Source organism: Toxotes jaculatrix, chromosome 10 (genome assembly GCF_017976425.1).
Source record: "Toxotes jaculatrix isolate fToxJac2 chromosome 10, fToxJac2.pri, whole genome shotgun sequence".
In the NCBI taxonomy this organism is placed as follows: domain Eukaryota; kingdom Metazoa; phylum Chordata; class Actinopteri; family Toxotidae; genus Toxotes; species Toxotes jaculatrix.
The window spans coordinates 28,042,904-28,066,311 of record NC_054403.1 but is presented as its reverse complement, the minus strand read 5'-3'; the positions used below and the strand labels follow the sequence as shown (position 1 = coordinate 28,066,311).

Sequence of the window (23,408 nt, the reverse complement as noted above, 5' to 3'; positions counted from 1 at the left end):
AGCTGGGAAAGTTTCCAGTGAGAGATGGGAACAGTGTGGGCGCTGTTGAACTTAAATCTTTGTGTGGACATTTTTGGAAAGTGAGAACGTTCCACACGGTTCTCACGTCTTCAGAAGTTTGTTTGAGGGTTTAGACTCGGTTCAGATGAGAATCAGGTTCTAGTCCAGACCGAGCGAGTATCAGAGATCAGATGTGTGTGAGCCGGATCCTGTGGTCAGAGCAAAGGTTTTTATTCTCAGGGCAGGAAGAGTGAAAAAGGCCAAACTGATCCTATTAGAGTGAAAAAGAGGAACACACACACACAGGTTGCATTTCCATGTGAATGTGGAGAACAGGAAGCAGCAGGCTGCAGTTCACTGACCTGTCTCAGGTTCAGCTGATTCCCACGTACGAATAATTCAGAATCATCGGAAACTGGAAATAAGCTCCTGAGCCTGAACACGCTTGGTGTGCAGCGTTGGTGTCGGGCATTTGGCGCTCGCGTGTTCCATACATGTTCCTTACATACGTGTGCTTGTAGATGTTTGACCTTTGCGACTGCACGTGTGCAGAAAGTATAATCTGCTCTTTAAATAAAATGTCATGAATGAAACTTTCCTGTCCTTACTCTCTGTGGTGTACCTGTGTGTCACCTGTCCTCCTCCTGTCTCTTTGTCCATCGGCCGCTGAGTCTCAGCTGCAGGAAATAAAACCAGGAGAAGAAGAAGCAGGGTCATGTTTTAGGCTAAAACCAGCTCATGTTTAACATGTTTAACCAAACCCACCATCTTTCCTGAAGCTGAACCACAGACGGGACAGAAAACACTTTAGTTAGATATGAACAGAACGTGCAGTGAGAGGATCTGATCGTCAGCCTGAGGTCCTGACATCGTCTGAGATGTCCTGATCTCTATCAGACATTTGATATTTCTGTGTGTGTGTGTGTGTGTGTGTGTGTGTGTTACTGTGACTCTGGTAAAAGCTGAGACAGAAATTTCAGTTGTTTTAATGTGAGATATCACGAAACTTTATCAGCTTCTGAGCTGCTGCTCCGACTGTGTTTGCTTATAACAGCTGGATGGAACAGGCTGTTAAACTGTTTGAATGAAGGGAGAGGTTAAACAGGGTGTACACACACACCCACATACACCCAAACACACACACACACACACACGCACGCACGCACACACACACACACACACACACACACACACTGCCAGCTCCAGGGGAGGGAAGAGACACTGCTGCCTTGTTTAAAGAGAAGTGATACTTGAGCTGAATGAGTGTGTGTGAGAACAGACCACTCAGTGTAAGGTCCACTCAGTGAGCCTGAAGGCCACCAGTATGTACACACACACATACACCTACACACACACACACACACACACAGAGTTTAGCGTCTGTTTATCTTTTCTGGAAAAGCCCGTGAGCAGAGATTCAGGGAAAAGCAGCTTCGAGAATTTTCAGTCATCAGAAAAAATGTGAATCAGTGAAATTAGTTTTCAGTAAACTGAAAATAAAAGGACAGAAAGTTAACGTTCAAACAGGACGTTCACTGACTGAAAGAAGCTGAAACAGGGAAACACAGATTTCCTCTTTACACACTTCTGTTGTTGTTGTTTTACAGTGAACACACAATTTACCAGAAAATGATGTGTGAGGGTGTAAAAGCAGCTGAGGAGGCGGCTGGTTCTCACCTGTCCTCACCTGTCGCTGACATGAAAACTGTCTTTGTCTGTGTTCACTCTGATTTATAACTCAGTGTCACACTTTGCACTGGGATGGATAAAATGGTGTGATGATCAGTGGCTGGTCTCTGTGTTACCATGGTAACCAGCTAAATTATTTTGACAGAAATCTCTGATTGATCTGTATCAGAGTCGAAATCCAATTAGTGACCTGCCTGGTTAAAATATTACTGCTCCAGTGATTAGACATGGCCCGGTGATTAATAATACATGCAGTAATTACACTATGTCCAGTCACTGGTGTGATACTGGGAATCTGCTTAATTAGTTTCTGCAGTAATTGGATCATGTGTTATTAATTCAAACATGTTTAATGATTAGTGAATATCCGTCGAACTGTTCGTGTCTGTGGGTTCAGATCATGGTGGGGGACGTGGGGAGGATGGGGTGAGGAAGGTGGGGGAGGACGGAGTGAGGGAGGTGGAGTGGGGAGGACGGGGTGAGGGAGGTGGAGTGGGGAGGACGGGGTGAGGGAGGTGGGGGAGGACGGGGTGAGGGAGGTGGAGTGGGGAGGACGGGGTGAGGGAGGCGGGGGAGGACGGGGTGAGGGAGGTGGGGGAGGACAGAGTGAGGGAGGTGGAGTGGGGAGGACGGGGTGAGGGAGGCGGGGGCTAAAAGCATCGCCACGGCAACTGCAGCATATCGACCGCCAGGCTACCGGGTCAGGAACAGGTCAAGTGGTTTAGAGCTTCGACAAACCACAAGATGTGACCTTTGACCTGAACTGGCTCTCTCTGCTGAGTCTCTCTCTCTCTGATTAGAGTCTCGCTCTCTCTTCCTCTGTGTGCCCACACACAGCAGTAGAAGAAGAAGCTGTACGGTGCAGTAAGTGACAGAGCGAGTTTCAGAGGCCTGTAGTTTCATCAGAGCTGATGCAGCGCTGATGGACAGTCGCTGCTCTGACTGATCACAGGACGAGTGGACGAGTGGACGCCACTTTTTTCCTGATGGTTATAAACTATATTTTACAAACATTCATTGAGACAGTTTTGGACTGAAAAATTCACCCCACTGTTGTTCCCTGTGGCATTCTGGGTAGTGTAGTTGACGTCCCTCCCTCTTGCCCTCCCCCTGCAGGATCTGACCAGCCTCCTGTGAGCAGCAGAGGTGGATGTGGGGGGGGCCGGCGGTGCCTCAGGGCAGCAGGTGTTTGTAATGGAGCGACCGCAGGCTAATGAGGACCCAGCGGGTCACATGTCCCTGTAATGACGGGGAGGAATGCATAAACACAGGGCGGACACAGAGCTCAGGGTGGATGTAAGCCAGCGTGGGAACAGAGTGGAGGAAATGTTAATGTGTATGACCTCTGCATAACAGAGCTGAGAGCGCTCATACACAGGAAACAGTTATCTTATAGACAGGAAGCTGCATTCACAGGATCATATGAACAGGAAACTCATCGGTCTGTAGAGAGGTGGCGTCTCCAGCCTGCTCCACCCAGCTGAGAGAACCTCAGGCCTCTGCCACCAGCCGTCCCACCCACCTGGCACCTGCTTTCTGTGGTTTGCTTCCATTAACGGAGACTTTCACCGTCATCGCTCCAGTTTATTAGCAGTGTGGTTCTGTTGGTCCCCTCCAGTCTGACCTGCTCCACACAGCTGTGTTACAGGTGAAACAAACACCTGGCCACAAACACTAACTCTGCAGCGCTCTCTGGTGGACAAACTACCCAGCAGTGACACTGGTAGTACAATAGCTCAGACGCCTTTTCTTCTTTAATTTCATCTTCCTTTTCTTTTATTAACACTGATACTGATCCACTGATCCGAGATCCACTGATCCGAGATTCACTGATCTGAGATTCACTGATCTGAGATTCACTGATCTGAGATTAGCTTCAGTTGATTTTACGTTCCCACATGATGTGATTTTGTGTATAATGTATGAACCTGTAGAACGCACCTTCTGCTTCTGTTTAGCTATCTGTTTATATCTGCTGCTGCTGCTGCTGTTAGCTTCTCAGAGGCTACCAACATGGCTGCCAAATTAGCATGTGTGCTAAAAGGAAAGCAGCGGGCGGAGCAGTGGAGGCGTTTGGAGGAAATCACAGACTCAGGCTGAGTTTGTGACGTCTGACTGAAAATCTGAGGCAGATTCAGAGACACAGACTGAAGGTTCACAGCTGACAGAGAGGCTAACCGCCTGTTAGCATGCATGTCAGTCTGTCACCCTGCTGCTGCACCGCTCGGTTACCACGACAACTGTGTGTGGGTGTGTGTGTGTATGTGTGTGTGTGAAGGACTCGACTTGACTCACACCATAATCCTGTCAATCAGTAATCACACACGAATGAGGTGAGATGTCCTCCTGACTGTGAAGCGTGTCTTCATCCTCCTCACTGTGTCTCTGCTGCTGCAGCCCATAGCAACATGAACACACACACACACACACACACACCCTCAGATCTTTTATAACCTTTCGTGTCACTCGTGGCCGTGTCGTCCTCTGAACACTAACACAGACTCACAGAACGTGTTCCCTGTGAACTTTGACCCCTGCTGAGGTCCAGATGAGCAGGTCACAGTAACAAGGACCAGATGCATAAAACTGTGTCGGTTCATGAATGAGACTGTGTGTGAGCAGATAGACAGAAATATGTGGACACGTTCCTGCAGGTAAACTGACTGAACACCTGAACGAACGGTGTTTACCTGAATCTCCTCATTTCACCTGCTGATATCTGAGAAAGCTGAGTGGCTGCTGGTCTGAAGTCTGTGGAAGTGTCACGCAGCAGTTTATGTGCAGGACAGAAACCAGGTGAATGGTTTTCCAGTGTGATGAAGAAAAAACTAACAGGAAAATAAAAGAGCTGCTTGGAAGGAAGTTGTTAATATGGTGAGTGAAAAATCTAAAGTGGAGAAAGAATAAATAATGAGTTCATTCATTTCATGGTGATGAAAAAAAAGATTAAAAAACAAAAGATTCTGGAAAAACTACTGGGAAAGAAACCAGGAGCTGAAACCCAGTTAAACCCAGTGAAAGCAGTGAGTTCATGTGGTCTGACAGGAGGGTAGGAACCAAAACGCTGCCAGAGTTTTGTTCCTACCGTCTCTTTGTCTCTGCTCCTATTGGATGTGACAGCTGATACTGAGAAGAAGCAGCACGTGGAAATAAAGAGGTGCTGCCAAACTGACCAGCTCACACTGAAGAGTGTGTGTGTGTGTGTTGAAATGAAACAAACCCAGGGCTGTGAGCTCAGAGTCATTACCACTGTGGGACACACACACACACACACACACACACACACAGACAAACAGACATATTGACTAAAGGCTCAAATAAACAGAAATCCACTCCACATATCGACTGAAACAAGAACTCAGACGTTGTGTACACACACACACACACACTCTCAGGATGAAGTCATGGTGTTAGATGATACTGTTTGGGTGAGGCGCCGTGTGTGTGTGTGTGTGTGTGTGAGTGTGTGTGTGTGTTAACGTCACTTTGTTGATTATCTCAGTAATCAGCTTGTTAACTTTAACTTTCACGGTCTGAGTGAATGTGATCGAACACTCTCGCCCATAAACGTGGATTCAAACATATTTGACCTGTTCTCATGAAATGAGCTACATGTTTTCAGGGACGTCGCTGCCGCACGCACGACGTCGCTGCCGCACGCACGACGTCGCTGCCGCACGCACGACGTCGCTGCCGTACGCACGACGTCGCCAGGTTGTGGAAGAACGTCTCCCACAGACTGAGAGCAGCTGCAGCCTGCACTGAACCTTTGATTAATGATTTATTAACATTCAGCTGCGGTGACTGACTGAAATACAACAAACTTTATTAACACTAGCGTTAACTGTCATAACTGCAGTTGTTCTTAAAAACGGCCTGTGACTGATCTATGCAGAGTCAGCAGATGATGCATTAATCATTAATAAATCTCTTTCACATGTCACAAGAATAAAACTCTCACGTTACTGAAGAAGATCCAGCTCATCGATTCCACAGGTTCACACAGGTCGACCTGCAGTGACCTTTGACCCTCAGCGCAGCTTGTGGACGCCGACGTCGACACTTTTCTTTTTTTGTGCTGGAACAGAAAATCGCTCCTCAGCTTTTAAAAGAAGAACGAGGCGTTTCCGTTTCCGTGGTCGTTTTCCTGGCAGCTGCGTTCCTTCACGTCAAACATACGGCGTGTTCATCATCCAGACTGAAATCAGACTTTCCACTGGAAGCAGCGTCTGTTTCAGGTGTTGTGATTAAAGATTTAAGGGGACACCTGCCTGCTGATTGGAAACATGTACTTTCCACAGCGTTTCTGACAGACACACCTGGCTGAGATCAGACAGAGGCTTTTAAGACTCTGAGCTTTGTCTTCCATCCTCCCTCCTCCATCTGTCTGTCTTTGTGATGGGGAGGAAAACAGGAAGTGCCTTTGTTCGTGTCGTTCATTCAGCCGTTTGGGCTAACGTGTCAGCTCTGCTCCTCGGCGTCTGATCTTCTCTGTGTTGTGTTTCTGTTGTTCTGCTGTGGCTTTTCTTGGCCGTCCTGCCGCTTCATCCTGCTCTGTGGTTCAGTCTGTCTGGCTCGGATGCTAATGTTCCTACCAGTCCTCCGCTCTGATCTGTGTGAATTAATGCAGGGAAAGAAGAATAGCGCTTTGTTTTAGTCTGTGGTGGCGTTCAGACGTCGGCTCCCGTCCGACCGTGCTGTCTGTTCTCTGTTTTCCATCGCTGCAGAAATGTGTGAGCTCTTATCTCACAGCCAGATATTTGCTGTTTGTCAGAACTGACGATAAGATGCAGGATGTTGGCGTCAGCTTGTTGTTTCTGGAGGTTAACTAAGGACGGAGAGGGGGAGAGAGAGTTCTCACATTATAAATCAGCGTGAGCAGCAGAGGAGGATTGTGGGAGTCCTGTGACGAGGTGTGAAAGCGAGTTAAGTTTACGTCTCACTTTACCAAAACTTTCCAGGGAGTCGTTAGATCATTAGATTCTCTTCAGCAGACAATAGAAGAAATCTGAGGAAGGTGTCGCGGCTCTGACCGCAGATGAAGGGACGATGGATCGACAGGCGTCTTCACGTCAGAAGGACCTGGTTCAGGTGGTTCAGAGAGGCCCTCAGATACGGTTTCCCATCCCGCTGCCCTCTGTCAGCTCGCTTCAGGCTGTTTGGTTCAGGTTTGGCTCGGTGAGTCCGAAGACCAGAAACCGTCCAGAGTCACAGCAGCAAACACCGAAAACATCCACACGAGCACCACGGCACTTTCTTTTCTATTATTTCTATTTTTGTCTTTTTCAGCAAATTCACTGATCTTCTCACAGAGGACTGACGTCCTGTGTGGACGTTTCTGTTGTCTCTCCTCTGCGTGTCTCTTTCTGTCTCATATCCTTCTTTCTGTGAATCGTTTGTAACTTTCGACCTTTATCCTAATTCCTGCTGAGTCTTCGTGTAGATAACGTCCTGATGTGACACTGGGACAGTGTCCCATCGTCCCATCGCTGTCAGTGGACTCAGCACTTTAATTTCCTTCTCAAGCACACTGTTTTCCTGTCAGCTGTCCTCTGTGTCCTGTTGTTGGTCTGATGTCCTGTTTGACATTTTGTTATTCCCGCTGTGTGTGTGAGAGTGTGTGTGTGTGTGTGTGTGTGTGTGAGTGTGTGTGTGTGTGTCAGAGTGTAATATTTTGTGTCTCCTGTAACAGTTAGGGTTAATGTGGTTTAAATGAGCGACGCAGCAGAGAGCGGACGAACAGGATCATAGATTCATTCATTCATCTCCCTCCCTCTCTCTCCCTGATTAAACACCATCTGCCGGGGGGTGAGGGTGGAGGGTGGGGGGGGGGACAGAGGGTTGGGAGACCCCTCGTTAGGGACCTCGTTAGGGACGGCGTGTGTCAGTGCCAGACCAATCTGTCCATGAAGCACAGAAGTTGTTTCCAGCCTGTTTGACGCCGTCTCTCGTTTCTAATGTGAGAATGAAACAGGTGAACTTCCTGCCTCTGTGTCGTTTCCTCTTCACTCCGACGTGAGCGGTTTCGAAGCTCAGTGTCACTCTCACACGTTTCATCACGTCTGTGTGTGTCGCCGTGGCGACCAGCTAATGTTAGATACCGCCTCACACATTTGATCTGATTAGAAAATGAGCGGAGGTTTGAAAATGTGATGAAACAAACAGATAAACAGAAACTTTCAGTTATTCATCTGCATCTGATCAATATCAGACTGAAGATCAAACTGTGAGACATTTATTGATCAGTGAGGATGAGCAGGACTCATTTACTCCACAAAACCACCTCCTGCTTCCTGTCAGCTGAAAAACCAGAGGACCATTAACTGTGAGTCATCCTCCAGTGTGTGTGTGTGTGTGTGGATCGTGGGTAATCCCATTACCTGGGTGGTCTCCACCCTGTGACTGGAGGCTATTATAATATTATATTATGACACACACACACACACACACTCCTGACAGAGCACAGTTGAGAGGGCGGTCAGTTAGTCATACTGTAGTAATGTGTTTGAGTGTGTGTGTGTGTGTGTGTGTGTGTGTGTGTTGTGGTATTACGGTGCAGGATTATAGTGTATTAGTGGTGTTTATCCGTCTGCATTCAGCTATTGATCTGAGTTAGGCTGTGTGTGTGTGTGTGTGTGTGTGTGTGTGTGTGTGTGTGTGTGTGTGTGTGTGTGTGTGTGTGTGTGTGTGTGTGTGTGTGTGTGTGATGCTTTACTTTCCCTTTATTGATTATTATCTTTGACTAATTATTGGAGCAGGCTGAGTGAACACACACACACACACGTTTGTATTTCCATCTTTGTGAGGACACCTGTGGACATAACCCTGTCCTCAGCAGGACACAGTTTACTGTCTCAGTGGTGGAAGCTTGTAAATCTAATTTTGTTTGCTTTGTTTGCTTTTTCCTGTTGTTTAAAGCAAAAGAAAAACCACAGTCAGTCCTTAGTGCCACCGCTGCCCCCTACAGGCTGCAGGGTTCACCACCACACAGAGTCCAGCAGAGGACTCAGACTGTGAAGTCCGTCCTCAGGCAGGAAACCTGTGCTCTGTATTCAGCCTCTGTAGATCTCAGTGTGTGTGTCAGTGATGAAGATGATGCTCTCTCTCTCACACACACACACACACACACAGACACACACCAGTTCATACCAGTCATGATCAGCCTGGAGCCAAGCTAACAGTTTCCCCCAGCTTTCAGTCTTTATGCTAAGCTAAGCTAGCCAGGCCCCGACTCCAGCTCTGTGCGTCTCGGACGGAGCCTGGTCTGAGGTCAGTGTGGGTCTGTTGTGTGTGTCGCTGCACACAAACACAAACACAGAGTTTTCCTTCAGTGTTTAACAGCGCGACTGCTGCAGGAAGCAGATTATTCCATCAGAGCAGATAAATAACTGGGCAGGAGCATCATTAAAAACTCATCAGCGAGCTGTGTGTGTGTGTGTGTGTGTGTGTGTGTGTGTGTGTGTGTGTATGTGTGTGTGTGTGTGTGTGTGTGCGCCTGTGTGCGTGCTCAGTAATGCACTTCACTTATCAGCCAAACAGATGTGACTATTGTGGTCCATTAATGAGGGTTTAGAGGAATAATTACAGTGAGACGAGTTTCTCTGTGTGTAAACTTCGACTCTGCTTTTCGCGTTTGTCCGTCCAGGAAACGAAGGAAACATCTGAACAGCAGCAACATCATGTCTCATTATGTCTCATATTTGGTTCTGAGAGAAACAATAATTACAGATATTATTATTAAAACCTCTGGTTTTGGAGACAGTGTTTGTTTTGTGCATGAACTATAAACATGTTTACTTAAAGTTTCTGCTTCTTGTAACTAAATGATTTTTTTTTTAAATCACGTCTATTCATCTGTGACTGGAAACTAAAAATGACCAAACTGCATCAGATAAGCTGCTGAACATGAGATCGTTTCCTCCCGTGTTGATTTTGACATGTTTCAGACGTCGACGCACACAGGAGGAAGCGAAAGCCCTGAGGGACTCGCAAATGAATCTGCAATTAGCCAAAAATAATGATTTGTGAAACGTGCCACTGCCACAGCCTGAGTGTACACAGAGCTCATTAATCATTGAATAAGTTCACACATAAAGAACAGTATCGTTCAGTTAATGGCTGCACAGATATTCTGGCTCCAGCTGGAGGTTGGATAAAACAACATGGTTCACACGGTGAAATGGAAGCGTTTCATTTAAAACCTGTGCAGAAATTTTTTTTTAATTTATTTTATCGTTTCTGATAAACAGCCGAGACGTTTCAGTCCGTGAACAGAGTGAATGGACGCGGCTGCGTGTCTCAGGGATTACTGCAGATTTACCTTCACATAGCATTAACTCACAGAGGGATGATGGAGGGATGATGGATGGATGGATGATGTTCGCCGCAGCAGATGAACATTTTATTTTCATGTTTTCGCTCAGATTATGTTTTTTTCTTTACCTGTTAATGATGAGAAGCTGCTTCAGTCCCATGGAGCCTCAGTCTCTGCCTTTCGAGTAAATCCTGAGTGAGACCTGAATCTGCTTCTCTGTCACTCAGCACGAGGAGGACGAACATAAAACACACGATGAAATCTAACAGAAACATGTTGAACAGCCTGAATCCTCGAGTCTCAGAGATAAAACATAAAGCTGCAGTGAAACGGAGCAGTGATCACAGCTTTAACACACACACACAATAAAATAACATGTTCTGCAGTGATCAGTGTGTTTGTGACGTGTCAGATCCTCACGTCCCTAAAACCTGATCTCATCGTTACGTGGTTTTGGTTTATTTTGCAAACAGTGAATGTTTGTTTGCTGTAAACAAAGGAAGAAAGTTTGGTTCGGACTCTGATCTGAACTCCAACAGCACCATCGTAATAAAACGAGATGAAATGAAGCATCACAGCTGTAAATTCACTCACAGCTTCACGAGTGTGCGAGGAGGGAAATCTGTTCAGGAGTCGTATGTTTGAGCCCGTTCTTCCTAATATTAATAACCTGTTCTCATCCTCTTCTCCTCCTCCGTAGGAGATGTGGTGGACATCTACCAGAGGGAGTTCCTGGCGTTGAGGGAGCGCCTCCACTCGGCCGAGCAGGAGAACCTGCGGCGCTCCAAAGAGCTGAACCTGGTGCTGGAGGAGATTAAGAGGGCCATCGCCGAGAAGCAGGCGCTCAGAGACATCAACCGCACCTGGAGCAGCCTCTCAGGTCGGATCACCTTCTCCTCCACATCATTCATTTTTATCAGGTTTGGTCTGAAGCCACGTGATGAGGGCTCATCGAGTCCAGACCACTAAAATAGTCTAAACCCAATTCATCTACCACCACCCGGTCTGGTGTTACCTGGTCTAACCTGGTCTCCACTCTGTTTTCAGAGGAGACGAGGCTGAAGCTGTGGAATGTAAGCAGCAGTAAAAACGTCCTGCAGCTTCCCTCCATCTTCCATCATCTTCCTCACCTGCTGAACAGGGAGGACAGTCTGCAGCCCGCCGTGCACCTGGGGCAGGGACGCACCGGAGGTAAAACCAGAATCTGCACATCTTTCAAATTTATCACAGAGATTCAGTTTATTCATGAAGGCTTCAGCCTGCACCAGAAAAACCTTCACACACCTGCACACACCCAGGCCCAGGGCTCCTGTCTGAGCCAGCAGCCCAGGCACAGGGCACCTTCCCTGGGGTGGCGGCTCACAGAGGCCCCCCTGATACACCCAGCATCCACTGGATACTAAAACATGTGACCAACCAGGAAGGACCAAGGTCACTGTGTGTGTGTGTGTTTGTGTTTGCAGTATCCATAGTGATGGGGGTTCCCAGCGTAAAGAGGGAGGTCCACTCCTACCTGACAGACACGCTCAGCTCTCTCATGTCGGAGCTCAGCGCCGCCGAGAAGGACGACTGTGTCATCGTCGTCCTCATTGCCGAGGTCGGTTTGTGAGTCCCGGTGCGTGTGTTTGTGTAACTGACCGTCAGTGTGAGTGTGCGTTGAGGCGTGTGCTTCCTCGCATGCTTTCTAAAGGTCAGTGGTTTATCTAATGAACCCCAGCACACACGCACACACACACACACACACACACACACACACACACACACACACACACACACACACACACACACACACACACACAAACACACACAATGTCCTGCTGCCACAAACACTACAGCACCAAATGTGGATTAATCCGCCGCTGAAAATAGTCCCCAGCAAAGTCCCCGTGTCCTGCTGTCTGTGAGCAGCTGTCTCACTGAAGTTTGTTGGACAAACAAAGACGTTCAGGAACTTATTAGATTCCGAAGCAGCTGGAGTCAGCGGTTAGAAATAAATCTGGAGAACTGCTCTGACACGCCGGACGGCGTTTTGTGCCACGGACGGGCTCGCACTGACCTCAGCTCCGCCTCATCCATTATTGTGTCTCACACAATCGCTTATGCAATCACTCACCTACCAGACAGACCATAAAATCACACGCTCTCTCCCACTTCTGACTTTTTGTAAATAACATTTCCAAAACATGTGAGTTTGTAGAATGAGTGTAAACAGGAGGAGCCTCAGACTCAGACGCTGCAGCTTCACGGCACAGTGCTGCTGAAAGAGGAACCGAGCACTTTGTTTAATGCAGCGCAGTGGGAGGCGTAAGGAAATGATTCTTACTGCTCAGCCAGTCGCAGCAGAACTGACACTTCTGTGTGTGTTACTGGTAAAGTCTAATTTAGTTGTGTGAATCAGGAAACAATAAAATAGAAACCAGTTTGTACTGGTGCTTAAATGTCAAGTCCAAGCTAAATGGTCGTATATGTTTGTTTGTTCCCGCCCTCTGATGAAGGTCATTGATGATCGCAGTTTGGAAAGATGGGGTTAAAATAAATCCTCCTGTGAGAACCATCATGGTCCCGATCACATGGAACAACATCGAAGCCCCTGCCTCAGGTTCTGAGGACCAGACTGGAGGTCCACAGTCCAGCAGTGTGTCTCTGTCACAGTCACGTTTCGTGTCCTTTACTCCGTCTGTTCTGCTGCTCACTAACGTTATTTTCAAATCTCCAGGCTGATAGAATATTTAAAATCCCCTCAGTTTGCTGATGGACTCAGAACCAGAGCTCAGGTCCTTTGGGGCGGGGGGCGGGGCTGGGTGGCTGGGGGGGGGGGGGGGGGGGGCCTTCAGGTCCAGAGATGAACAATAAACCAATAAACTCATCACGTTGTTTTTGCAGATGAACAATGAGGAGCGAAGCACTTAAAGCTTTTAAAGTGGAGAGATGTGTAACATGAATATTGCATGACTGAAGCGTGTTGTACTGAGGAACACGTGACACAACACGGTACAGAAACACGAATCCTCAGATGCCCCTGCACCGCGACACACTCTTCATCTCACATGAACAGGTCGAACATCGGCTCTTTTGTCACCTGCGTTCGAACATCCACAGCGGCGTGTTCAGCAGCAGTGTTCATCGGCTGAACACACGGAGCTGGTGGAGACCAAACACAGAGCTGAAAGAGAGGGAACACCGGACTGAGAGTCCGACGTTTAGATTCTGCTCCATCATCAGTCCCATCATCAGTCCCATCAGGGTGTCTGATGGTCCCAGATTCATCCTGCTGCAGGACAAAGAGCCCGGACACACAGACACCAGAAGGACAAGGAGTCCTGCAGCAGATGGTCTAAGAAAGTTTTTTATTTTTGTTGGTCTGAGTGGATGTGTGGGCCTGAGTTCATCATGTGACCGGCAGCTTCACACACACCCTGCTGCTGCTGCCTGTGTAAGATTTGGAAATCCTTGTGGATTCGGTGTTTTGGAGGTTTCAGTTCAGCCGGACTCCACAGGTTCCTCCCAAACAACCCAAACACCTGAGTGTGAAGCAGAGGCTAACATCTGGATGAGTGTTCACACCCACATGTTCTGCTGCTTCTGTGGGAAACACTTTTAACGTTTGGTGAAGCTGAGTGTTCGTATCAGAATCTGGTGGAAAGTGAGACTCGTCTCCTGCGAGCAGCTCTAAACGAGCGTCTGCTCCTCGTTAACACTGAGCTCTGTGGTAAGCTCCACCCGGCTGGCACCTCCAGGACGCCAAAACAAACCACAGAGCCTCTGCAGAGGCCGACGGGCTGAGACTCCGCTGGGCTGCTGGAAACATGTGTGACCCCGCAGCGACCTCCAGAGCCAGATGATTGGGTCCCACAGGGAGCCCATCTGTGCCCTGATTGGCCGAGCGGGAGGCTGAACTCTGATGTCATCGATTGCTCAAGTTGTTGTTGATGTTAAAGTGGGAACGTGTGTGTGTGTGTGTGTATTTCTTTGTGTGTATTAAACTGAACATAAAGAAACTTTTCTCTGTGTGTGTGTTCAGGCTGACCAGCAGTATGCCAGCAGTGTAGCAGACAACCTGAAGCGCCTGTAAGTCCACCTGAATGATGGGATGTTGTTTCTATGGCAACAAACACATGAGTGCAATTCTTCACCTCCTCTGTGTGTGTGTGTGTGTGTGTGTTTGCAGCATGTTAATGCATGATCAGTCACACACATTTCACTTCCTCCTCCTTTCTTCCCTATCTCCTTATTTCCTTCCCTCCTCCTTCCTTTCCTTACCTGCCCTGGCTTTCTGCCCTCTTTCTTTCTTCCCTTTCTCCCCCTTTTTCCGTCATCCCTCCCTCCTCCTCTCTTCTTCCTGTCTTTTTTCTTCACAGTCTCAGTTAAACGTTTCTTCTCTTCACTCACAGTCATGAACATCAAACGATGGTGAGGTTTGTGTATGTGAGTCACATGGTTGCAGCAGGTGACAGGTGTGTGTTTCACGTCTTCTCCTGTGTTCCAGTTTTCCAGCGGAGATTCAGTCGGGTCTGTTGGAGGTCGTCTCTCCGTCCGTCCACTTCTACCCCGACTTCTCCCGCCTCAGAGAGTCCTTCGGAGACCCAAAGGAGAGAGTCAGGTATGTGAGTGAGTGTGTGTGTGTGTTAATGTGTGTGTGTGTGTGTTAATGTGTGTGTGACTGTGCAGAAACCAGCTCTTGGTTTATTTAACACTTTGCCAACAGCATGAGTCAGTCTCTGTGGAACGGCGTTGTGTGTGTGTGTGTGTGTGTGTGTGTGTGGTTTCATTACAGGAAACTCCTCTTTCACCATAAAAGTCTGTTTTAATAACAGGACAAAGTGAATCATCTGGATTATTTTTATCTTAGCGTGAACTTTAACATGTTAAATGTTTTTACCTTTCACTCACTTTAAATCTAAAAATATTCACATATGAGAAAAAAAGATTTTCTTATTTATTCGCCGTCTTTTTATTTTCCGGGCTCTGCTGAAGTTTGTTCAGAGGAAAGTTTCAGAGTAGAAACAGTGATAACGAGTTGTTTGACAATTTTACGGATGTGAATATGAATTTTTTGGCTGCAGGTAATTTTTGCGTTGCGTACCTGCAGTGACCACTCGGTCAGACTGTCAGTGACACACATCACATCAGAGCGTCGTCTCTCACAGGTCTGACGTCTCATGTTGGACCGAGAGGCCTCCAGGTCTCACTGCTGGATCTCTGTGGGCGGAGCTGGAGGTTCAGTCCACATTGAACTGGACTGAGTGTGTCCTGCTCTCACTCTGTCCTGTGTCTCCAAGTGTTGGAGACAAAGCCTTTAGTGAGCACAGTCTGATAACTGTCCTCAGGTGACGTCACCTGAGGACTCAGCGTGGGCAGAAACAATCTGGGGGTGTGGTTTGAAAGAAGTGAGCTCACCCCCGTCTCTGCTGTTTCACACACACACACACACACACACACAGAGTGTTTTACCTGGTGTGAGTATGTGTGTGTGTTTTATCAGCTCCAGCGTTACCCAACTTTCAGCTCAGAGAAAGTTGGGGTAGCGACATGTGTGTGTGGGTGTGGGTGTGTGTGTGTGTGTGTGTGTGTGTGTGTGTGTGTGTGTGTGTGTGTGTGTGTGTGTTAAACAGCTCCCTAGGCGTCTGTCAGCCTGTCATGGCTAATTCATGAGGCTCTGAACCACGCTGAGAGAGCTAACTAGACACACACACACACACACACACACACACACACACACACACACACACACACCCACACACACACACACACACACACACTCAAATTGGCCTTCTCGCCTTCTTGTCTCCTTGACAGAGTCATCTTAAAAGGAAACACTCACACATCATAACACTCACACTCACACTCACACTCACACATACACACACACACACACACACACACACACACACACACACACACACACTCTTCCTTTGAGGGTCAGGATGCAGATTGAGGTGACATCATTTTAGTTAATAAACTGTTGCTCCGCCCTTTAGATCCTGTTCCCGTGGTAACACAGGAAAGGAGGGAGGGGAGGAGGTGAGGAAAGGAGGACAGGAGAGAATTAGAGAAGGTGATGGAGATAAGGAAGGATGGAAGGAGGGGAGGGGGTGAAGATGGAGGGAGGAGGAGGGACAGACGCACACTTCTTTCCTTGTCTCCCTGCACTGACTGTGTACACCGAACACTGACCTGTTTTTCTGAATGAGCCGAGAAAAATAACTAAAGAAGAAGAAAAGAAAAAGATTTTTGACTCATGAAGAAAAAAATCAACAAACGTGAGTTCTTCCTGTTTCTGGATTACTTCACAGTGCTGTACATGAACCAGCTGATTCCAGCTGCTGTAGATCACCTGGTGGATCGCTGTGGGACAGAGTCTGTGTAGTTTTAGATTCTCAGCGGGTTTATAAAAAAACTGGATAAACTGCTGTGAGGAGATGAGTGGAGGCGGGCTGGTTCTGGGGCGGGGGTGGGGGGGGGGTTATTTATGGCACAATAAAGTGAAAGAGGCGATGGAGGGGTGGGTGGGGGGGGGGGGCTGCGGGTGGAGACGGGTCTGACTCCTCCAGCCCTGACGGGGCTCAGACCTCGTGTTCATCACATGCTACATAAACCTCTGTAAGGGGCATTTTCTGATTGTGCTCTCTGTGTGTGTGTGTGTGTGTGTCTTTGTGTGTGTGTGTGGGGGGGGGGGGGGGGCGGGGGGGGGGGGGGCGGGGGGGGGGGGTCAGAGGTCAAACTGGGGGAGGTTTGTCTCATATCAGAGGAAGTCTTTATGCAGAATGTGAAGACGTCAGAAGAAAGAAGGGAGATGGTTGAAGCTGTTTCCTCGAGTGAACAGCTGTTTGAGGAAGCGACTGAAACTCAGCAGCCTGTTAATCTGTGCCTGACGCAGCTGATGTGTCTGTAGGTTGATCTGAGGTTCCTGAGTTTCCTGCAGCCTCAGTCTGCTGCTGTAAATACTGAACCGTGTGTGTGTGTGTTTGCTCTGCTGTTTACCAAAGCTCATCTGTACACACACTGATTCAATTCACCGCAGATTGCTTTGTGCTGTTTCTGGGGCCGTGGGAGATTCTGAGGCGCCAGGATTTTTCCATCACTCAGGCCGAAGGTATCGATGGAAACCTGCCGAAAACTTTAATCCTTCAGTTCTTCGTGTTAGACAAACCTGTTTTTCTTCACTGTTGTTTTTGAAGCAACAGATACAGTATTCATTGTATTTCATGTGTAGGTGTTTACACCTGTGCAGGTGTTTTTCCTGCTCTCTATGCAAATACAACACAGACAACATGTTTCCTCCAGGTGGGACCCACCTGAGGGTTGGATCAGGACCAGCAGGGAAACCTCGGGTGATGAAACAGCAGTTTAAAAACAAAGTCGCAGGCTCAGCAGCTCTGAGGCTTCAGATAAACTGAAGTAGTAGAAAACGTCTGAGAAGCTTCAGCTCGTTGGTCATTATCACAAAAATCAAACGTGAACCAAACTCTCGTTTTCTCTGCCCTGAATCATGTCTGGACACTTCCTTTACAAGCATCGCCGTCCGATGGTAACAACAAGACACAGAGCCTTAAAAACAGGCTAAAACAGAATAAGAGAAATTAAACAGGAGGATGAAAAGGTGCAATATATGAACTAATGGTCCCAGATTTAATCTGAGTGAATCTGAGTGTGTGTGTGTGTGTGTGTGTGTGTGTGTGTGTGTGTGTGTGTTAGCAGTGTGTAGGATTCAATGGGAAACTGAACATAATATTCATAATGATGTCTTCATCAGTGTATAATCACTTAGTAAGAATCATTGTGTTTTCGTTAGCTTAGCATTAGCCCTTCATATCTACAGAGTGAGGATGTCCTCCTCCACAGAGTCCACCATGTTGCACTGCCATGTTTCTACAGTAGCCCAGAAGGACAAAACAAGTGCTGGCAGTAGAGCGGATCTTTGATGATTTTATGACGTTTTTATGTTACCTGAGGACCAGTGGAGTTTCTCCTATAGACTGGAAAGGGAGGGGTGAGGGGTGAGGGGAGGGGGAGTTAGTTGGTTGCAGTCTGCAGTCTCACCACTAGAGGCCACTAAATCCTACACACTGGTCCTTTAATATGTGGATGACAGGAGATTTACGATAACATTTTGTTCCTCTTCTTCTTCCTCCTCTTCCTCCTCAGGTGGAGGACGAAGCAGAACCTGGACTACTGTTTCCTGATGATGTACGCTCAGTCTAAAGGAACTTACTACGTCCAGGTAGGAAAGACATCACTGTATGGACACTTCACATTAAAAACCTTCCAGAGGTTGAACGAACATGATCCTTGCTTTTCCTGTCAGGCTTTTAATGTGAAACATCTACAGGAAGTGCTGATCTCAGCAGTGATTGAAACTGTATTAAGGGTGTAAACAGTTTAGAGCAGAGAGGTGAGTACGATGTGATACAGACACATGTCCATCCACCTGAGAATGATGAGCCACCAACCAAACTCTGTGCAATTTTCTCAGTATTTTAAAAACAAATCACAAAATTCACTTTTCACTGATGAACATTTTGATTTGATTTCTGTTCTAATAAAAAAAAGCAGCATCATCGGTTATTTCATGAAGTGTTTGATGAAGCGACAGCGCCCTGCAGCAGCTGAACTAATTATAGCTGAAAGACTCCGTGTCCCCATGTCCACCAGGTGATCGGACGTGTGATCCACAGGCCTTTGCTTTTACACCTGGTATTTGAATATGTTGTGATCCTGACTGTGCCCATGAAGTGATCGGATTTTAATATGTAAATCAGCCGGGTCACTGGCAAACAGGTGGCAGGAAGAGGCGGAGTTCAGTGACCTTTGAACCTGCTGGGTGGATGTTGTTCAGATTGATTTTACTATGTAAAGTACGTAAACACCATGGACAGAGACATCTGGGACACAGCTGATGTCTCTGCACTGAGACTATTAAAGCAGGACGGCCATTAAAATGAAAAGCTCCTGTGATGTAGTTGTGCTGGAGCGTGAGGCTGATGAAACTGTTGCATTGTGGGTGGACTGACAGGGACGTTAATGGAGGTGTCTCTGTGGCTTCATCACAGACCCTTTGTTCCCTTTAAAGATGAAAAGAAGAAGCAGAAAGAGACGGCAGCGTCTGTCCTCCCGTTTCCCGACATGTCTCTGAGTCTGAGGAACTGGGCTGAGCTGGCTCCGGTTTTCCCGTCAAAGGCTTTTATTTATTTTTTTGTTTATTGTTGTAGAAACCAGATCAGGATCATTAGATCTGCTTTGAAATCAAGAGATTTTTTTTTATATTTACAGGTTTTTCACCTTTCTACCTCAAAATCATATTCAAAAACTGAGAAATATGGAAACTGGTCAGTGAGGTGTGTGTGTGTGTGTCGGCCCTGCGATTGTCTGGTGACCAGTCCAGGGTGAACCCAGGCAGCTGGGATAGGCTCCCGCTCCCTGCGACCCTGATGGATCATATAGAAAATGGATGGATGATTGAAATCTTCAGGCTAGTTTGTAAAACTGAAACGAGATGATGCTGCGTTCAGGTGCTTGTCGTCAGAATGGATTTTACTCTCAGGTTTCAGATCTGAAGTCTGGCCCGTACTTCCTGATATCCAAACCACCTGCGTCCGGTCAGGTCAGCTGACCTGGTTTCGGTTTATGTTTAAATGAACTCATTGATTCAGATCTTTAAATGAACCTTTTCCCTGTCACTCGCTCATATTTTCCACTTCTGCAAAAACAATCAGCAAAGCCTGAAGTTTCTCGTCCGGTCACCAGCTGTTAAATCGCCTCCTCGTTCAAAGTGAAGTGTGAAGAAAAGCACGTTTGCGTCTGTGGTTTGTTAAAGCGGGAAAAGTGACGTCCGGCACCACTGACTCGATCCTGATTGTTCCAGAACGATGCTCAAGGAAAAAAGGAGGAAAGTTCAGAGCCTGGTTCCTCTGTTCGAAGTTGTTGATCTTTGTGGAAAGTTTCTGAGGTGGAAACAGGAAAAAACTAAGAAAAACAGATGAGAACCAGGAAGAGAAAGAGGTTGAGGCGACACCTGAAGTCGAGCGGCTCCTCAGTGTGAATGACAGAAACTGTTTCCGGGCAGATTTCCGGAGATGAATGTCTTTTTGTCTTCTTCCTCTCGGCGTGATCTTCAGTTCTTTCTGTGAAGCTTTGTGTGTGATAGAAAGCTTTGTCCTTGAACGCAGCTCTCCCAGCTGGAGCTGAACTGGCTCATTTTTCTGGCTATTTTCCAGAGATGGAGCAATCTCACCGCCATCATCTCAGCTGGTGGCAGCGGTGACGGAGCTCCGGCTGCTCCCACGCTGAGCGTTTCGACAGGAACACGAGTCACACTCGATGTTTTGACACCTAAACTCGCTCTGAACTTTGCAGAGGTTTTGGGAGGGGAGGAGGTGAGGGAGGTAATCACTCCATGTCCACTCCCCCGGGACCAGAGTGGAGGGTGTAGACGTCTGTCAGGAAGCTGCCGTCTGTGGCTGGAGAGCCAGGGTTCCCTCTGCAGCTGATGGGACGGGTGTACGACAGGAGGTTTGTGAGTCCCTCAGAAACATCATGTGACTGATGGTTCGGCTGGTCACGTGACAGGAAGCAGCAGAGAGGCATCGTTTCCTCCGTCCACAGATCTCATTTAACAGGGAACAGAAATGAACACAGAGATGGAAATCAGCTTTTGTTCATTTTTTATGCTGGTGCTGGTCGACCCCTGACCCCTGACCCCTGAGGACAAACCTGCCTCTCTAACTTTATTTTTTTAGGTGCATTTTGTGTGTGTGTGTCTTTGTATCTGTGCACACACGCGCACACACTCACACATAGACACACACACACATACCTGCAGTTTGTGTTCTGGCTCCTCTGTCGTCAGGAGGTCTCACTCTGTCCAGAAAACCCAGCACTACCAAGTCCATCTGTTCATTTTCACTGAAGATAATCACACCCTCTCTCTCTCTCTCTCTCTCTCTCCCTTTCCCTCTCTCTCTCTCTCTCTCTCTCTCTCTCTCTCTCTCTCTCTCTCTCTCTCTCCCTTTCCCTCTCTCTCTCTCTCTCTCTCTCTCTCTCTCTCTCTCTCTCTCTCCCTCACAGCTTGAGGATGACATAGTCGCTCGTCCAAACTACTTCACCACCATGAAGAACTTTGCTCTGCAGCAGCCGTCGGAGGAGTGGATGATCCTGGAGTTTTCTCAGCTCGGCTTCATCGGTGAGTCACTGCTGCAGCGCTGTCCGCGTTCACCATCACAGCAACAGTGGCTGGCCATATGTATGTGGACACAGAAGCTCAGGTTGAATGCTTTTATTGAGAGAGCGGATTATTTGGTTCCACGTGGTCAAGAACCAACTTTTACTCTGAAAAGATTCTGCAGACAGGATGTGGACCTGGAAATTGATTTCCTGTCCTCCAGCTGTGCAGAGCCTCATCTGATGCTGAATTAAATCCAGCAGATTAATTGAAGCATCAACCTGCATCTGATCTGCTTTCTAATTATTCTGTCAGCTCTAATCAGCGACCTCCGTCCTCCTGGATCCAATCAGCCGACTCCGGCATGTGGAACGCGGGCGTCACTCGCCTGGAACCACAGGCTGATCTGAAGTCAGATCTTTCCTCAGAAGTGTTTCCAGTGCTGACAGATGGAGGCCGGCCGGGTGGTTAGAGAGAGAGCCAGAAATCAGAAAGGTCACACGTCCATGTTTACAAATCCTGTCTCTGACTCAGGATGTGAGGTCAAATATAACTTCCTGTGATGGCGGCAGGATTTCTCAGGTCGCCATGATGATGATGCGGCTTCGTTTCTGTTGAAACACGAAAAGATCGACAACCAAATTCAGACCAAACTGTCACTGACGTTCATGGCTATGAGAACATGTGTGTGTGTGTGTGTGTGTGTGTGTGTGCGTGTGTGGTGTGTGTGTGTGTGTGTGTGTGTGTGTGTGCGTGTGTGTGTGGTGTGTGTGTGTGTGTGTGTGTGTGTGTGCGTGTGTGCGTGTGCGTGTGTGTGTATGTGGGAGAGGACCGCACAGACACACAAAGTGTGTGTGTTTCTGTGGGGACTCCTCCTGCTCTTTGTGCTTATCCAGCATCATTTTCACCCCATGAGGCTTTGCTGCTCCACTTCCCACAAATAGATCCCAGAGTGCTCAGCCCGTCGTTACTGAGGCCGGGGACAACGAATCAAACGCACCTCGCTGTCCCTCCAGGCTGAAACACAGCTTCACACTGCTGAGAACAACAATGAGAACGAGACTTTTATTAATCTGCCATCACTTAAATAAAGACTTTAACACTGGTATTAAACGTTTACAAATACTAAATAAATGTGTAATAAACACTTGATGCACCGCTGCAGTCCTCTATCAGGTCCTCAGAGAGCAGTGCTGCTGTAAACGGGGGGAAAGGTCATTTACAGACGAGTGTTCACTCCTTCACTAATAAACCACCATCGCCTGAACGCTGACTCCCTCTCTGCTCATGGCGTCGCCTCCTGCATCAAAGGAGGAGGAAACAATCAATCATGTCGTTCTGCGTGTTTTAACGTCCCTGAGGGACGGAGACGCTGATCGCAGGAGAAACCGCTTTATTACCAGGCTAAAAACTGAAGCATCACGTTTCAGATGTTAATCCCTTTAATTAAAGACTGAGACTGATCTGCACTGAGCCGACACTTTATTCGCTCTGAATGGAGACGTCATTAAAAGAGGAATCCTCAGGTGTGATTCTACTGATGACACTGTTGCATTATGGGTCGTCTCACAGTGAAAAACAAAAACAAAACGGACTAAAATATCATCTGATTTTGGAGTTTCTGCGTCCTCGACCTGAACCTGAGGAAAAGACGTCTCCTGGTTCCCAGGGTCTAAAATCTAATTGGTTCTCAGACAGACAGAGGACAAGTGTCAAACGTCTTCGCTGTCTTTCCGTGGTTACATCTCCACCTTCCCTCTGCTCCTGTTTCACTCCCGCCTCATTTTCTCGTAAAGGCGTTTACAGACTCACAGATACATGAAGCTGTTGCAGCGTTCGGTTGTTTTAATGGTGCCGTGGCAGCATGAAGCTTCTCTGAGTGAGAGAGGGACAGGAACAGAGAGGGAGGGATTTAAAGAGAGGTGGAGACGCAGGAGTCTCGTCTCTGATGCTGATTTGATTGGTGGATGTTGCGTTTGTGTCTTTATTCTGTCGTCTTCTCTCCGTCGTGACTCCCCCCTCCCCCCACTCCTCCCCCTGCTTCTCGTTTTTGACCTTATGAATCCTCGGCGACCCCGAGTCGCCTGCGAGTAGCGGCTGCTTTAACAAATTCATCAGGGTGCAGCTGACTCACTGAATTAAATCAGACGGAGGAGAGAGCTCCAGCGCTGGGGGCTGCTCTGTAATTCCACTGTTCAGATTGGGGTTGAAGCTAAGTTTAGCTTCAGTCCGGCCTCGTCTGAATCT

The 23,408-nt window shown here is 47.7% G+C and overlaps 1 protein-coding gene across 1 annotated transcript in view; it reads left to right on the top strand.

Moving 5' to 3' along the window:
• The window catches only part of mgat4b (alpha-1,3-mannosyl-glycoprotein 4-beta-N-acetylglucosaminyltransferase B), a 48,872-nt gene that overhangs the window by 13,574 nt on the left and 11,890 nt on the right, over positions 1–23,408 (top strand). Inside the window, exons 2-8 of the mRNA XM_041048561.1 lie at positions 10,704–10,883; positions 11,051–11,194; positions 11,467–11,600; positions 14,025–14,071; positions 14,490–14,603; positions 18,149–18,224; positions 21,068–21,182. Coding sequence (XP_040904495.1) covers positions 10,704–10,883; positions 11,051–11,194; positions 11,467–11,600; positions 14,025–14,071; positions 14,490–14,603; positions 18,149–18,224; positions 21,068–21,182 — 810 coding nt within the window. The remainder of the gene's footprint in view (positions 1–10,703; positions 10,884–11,050; positions 11,195–11,466; positions 11,601–14,024; positions 14,072–14,489; positions 14,604–18,148; positions 18,225–21,067; positions 21,183–23,408) is intronic.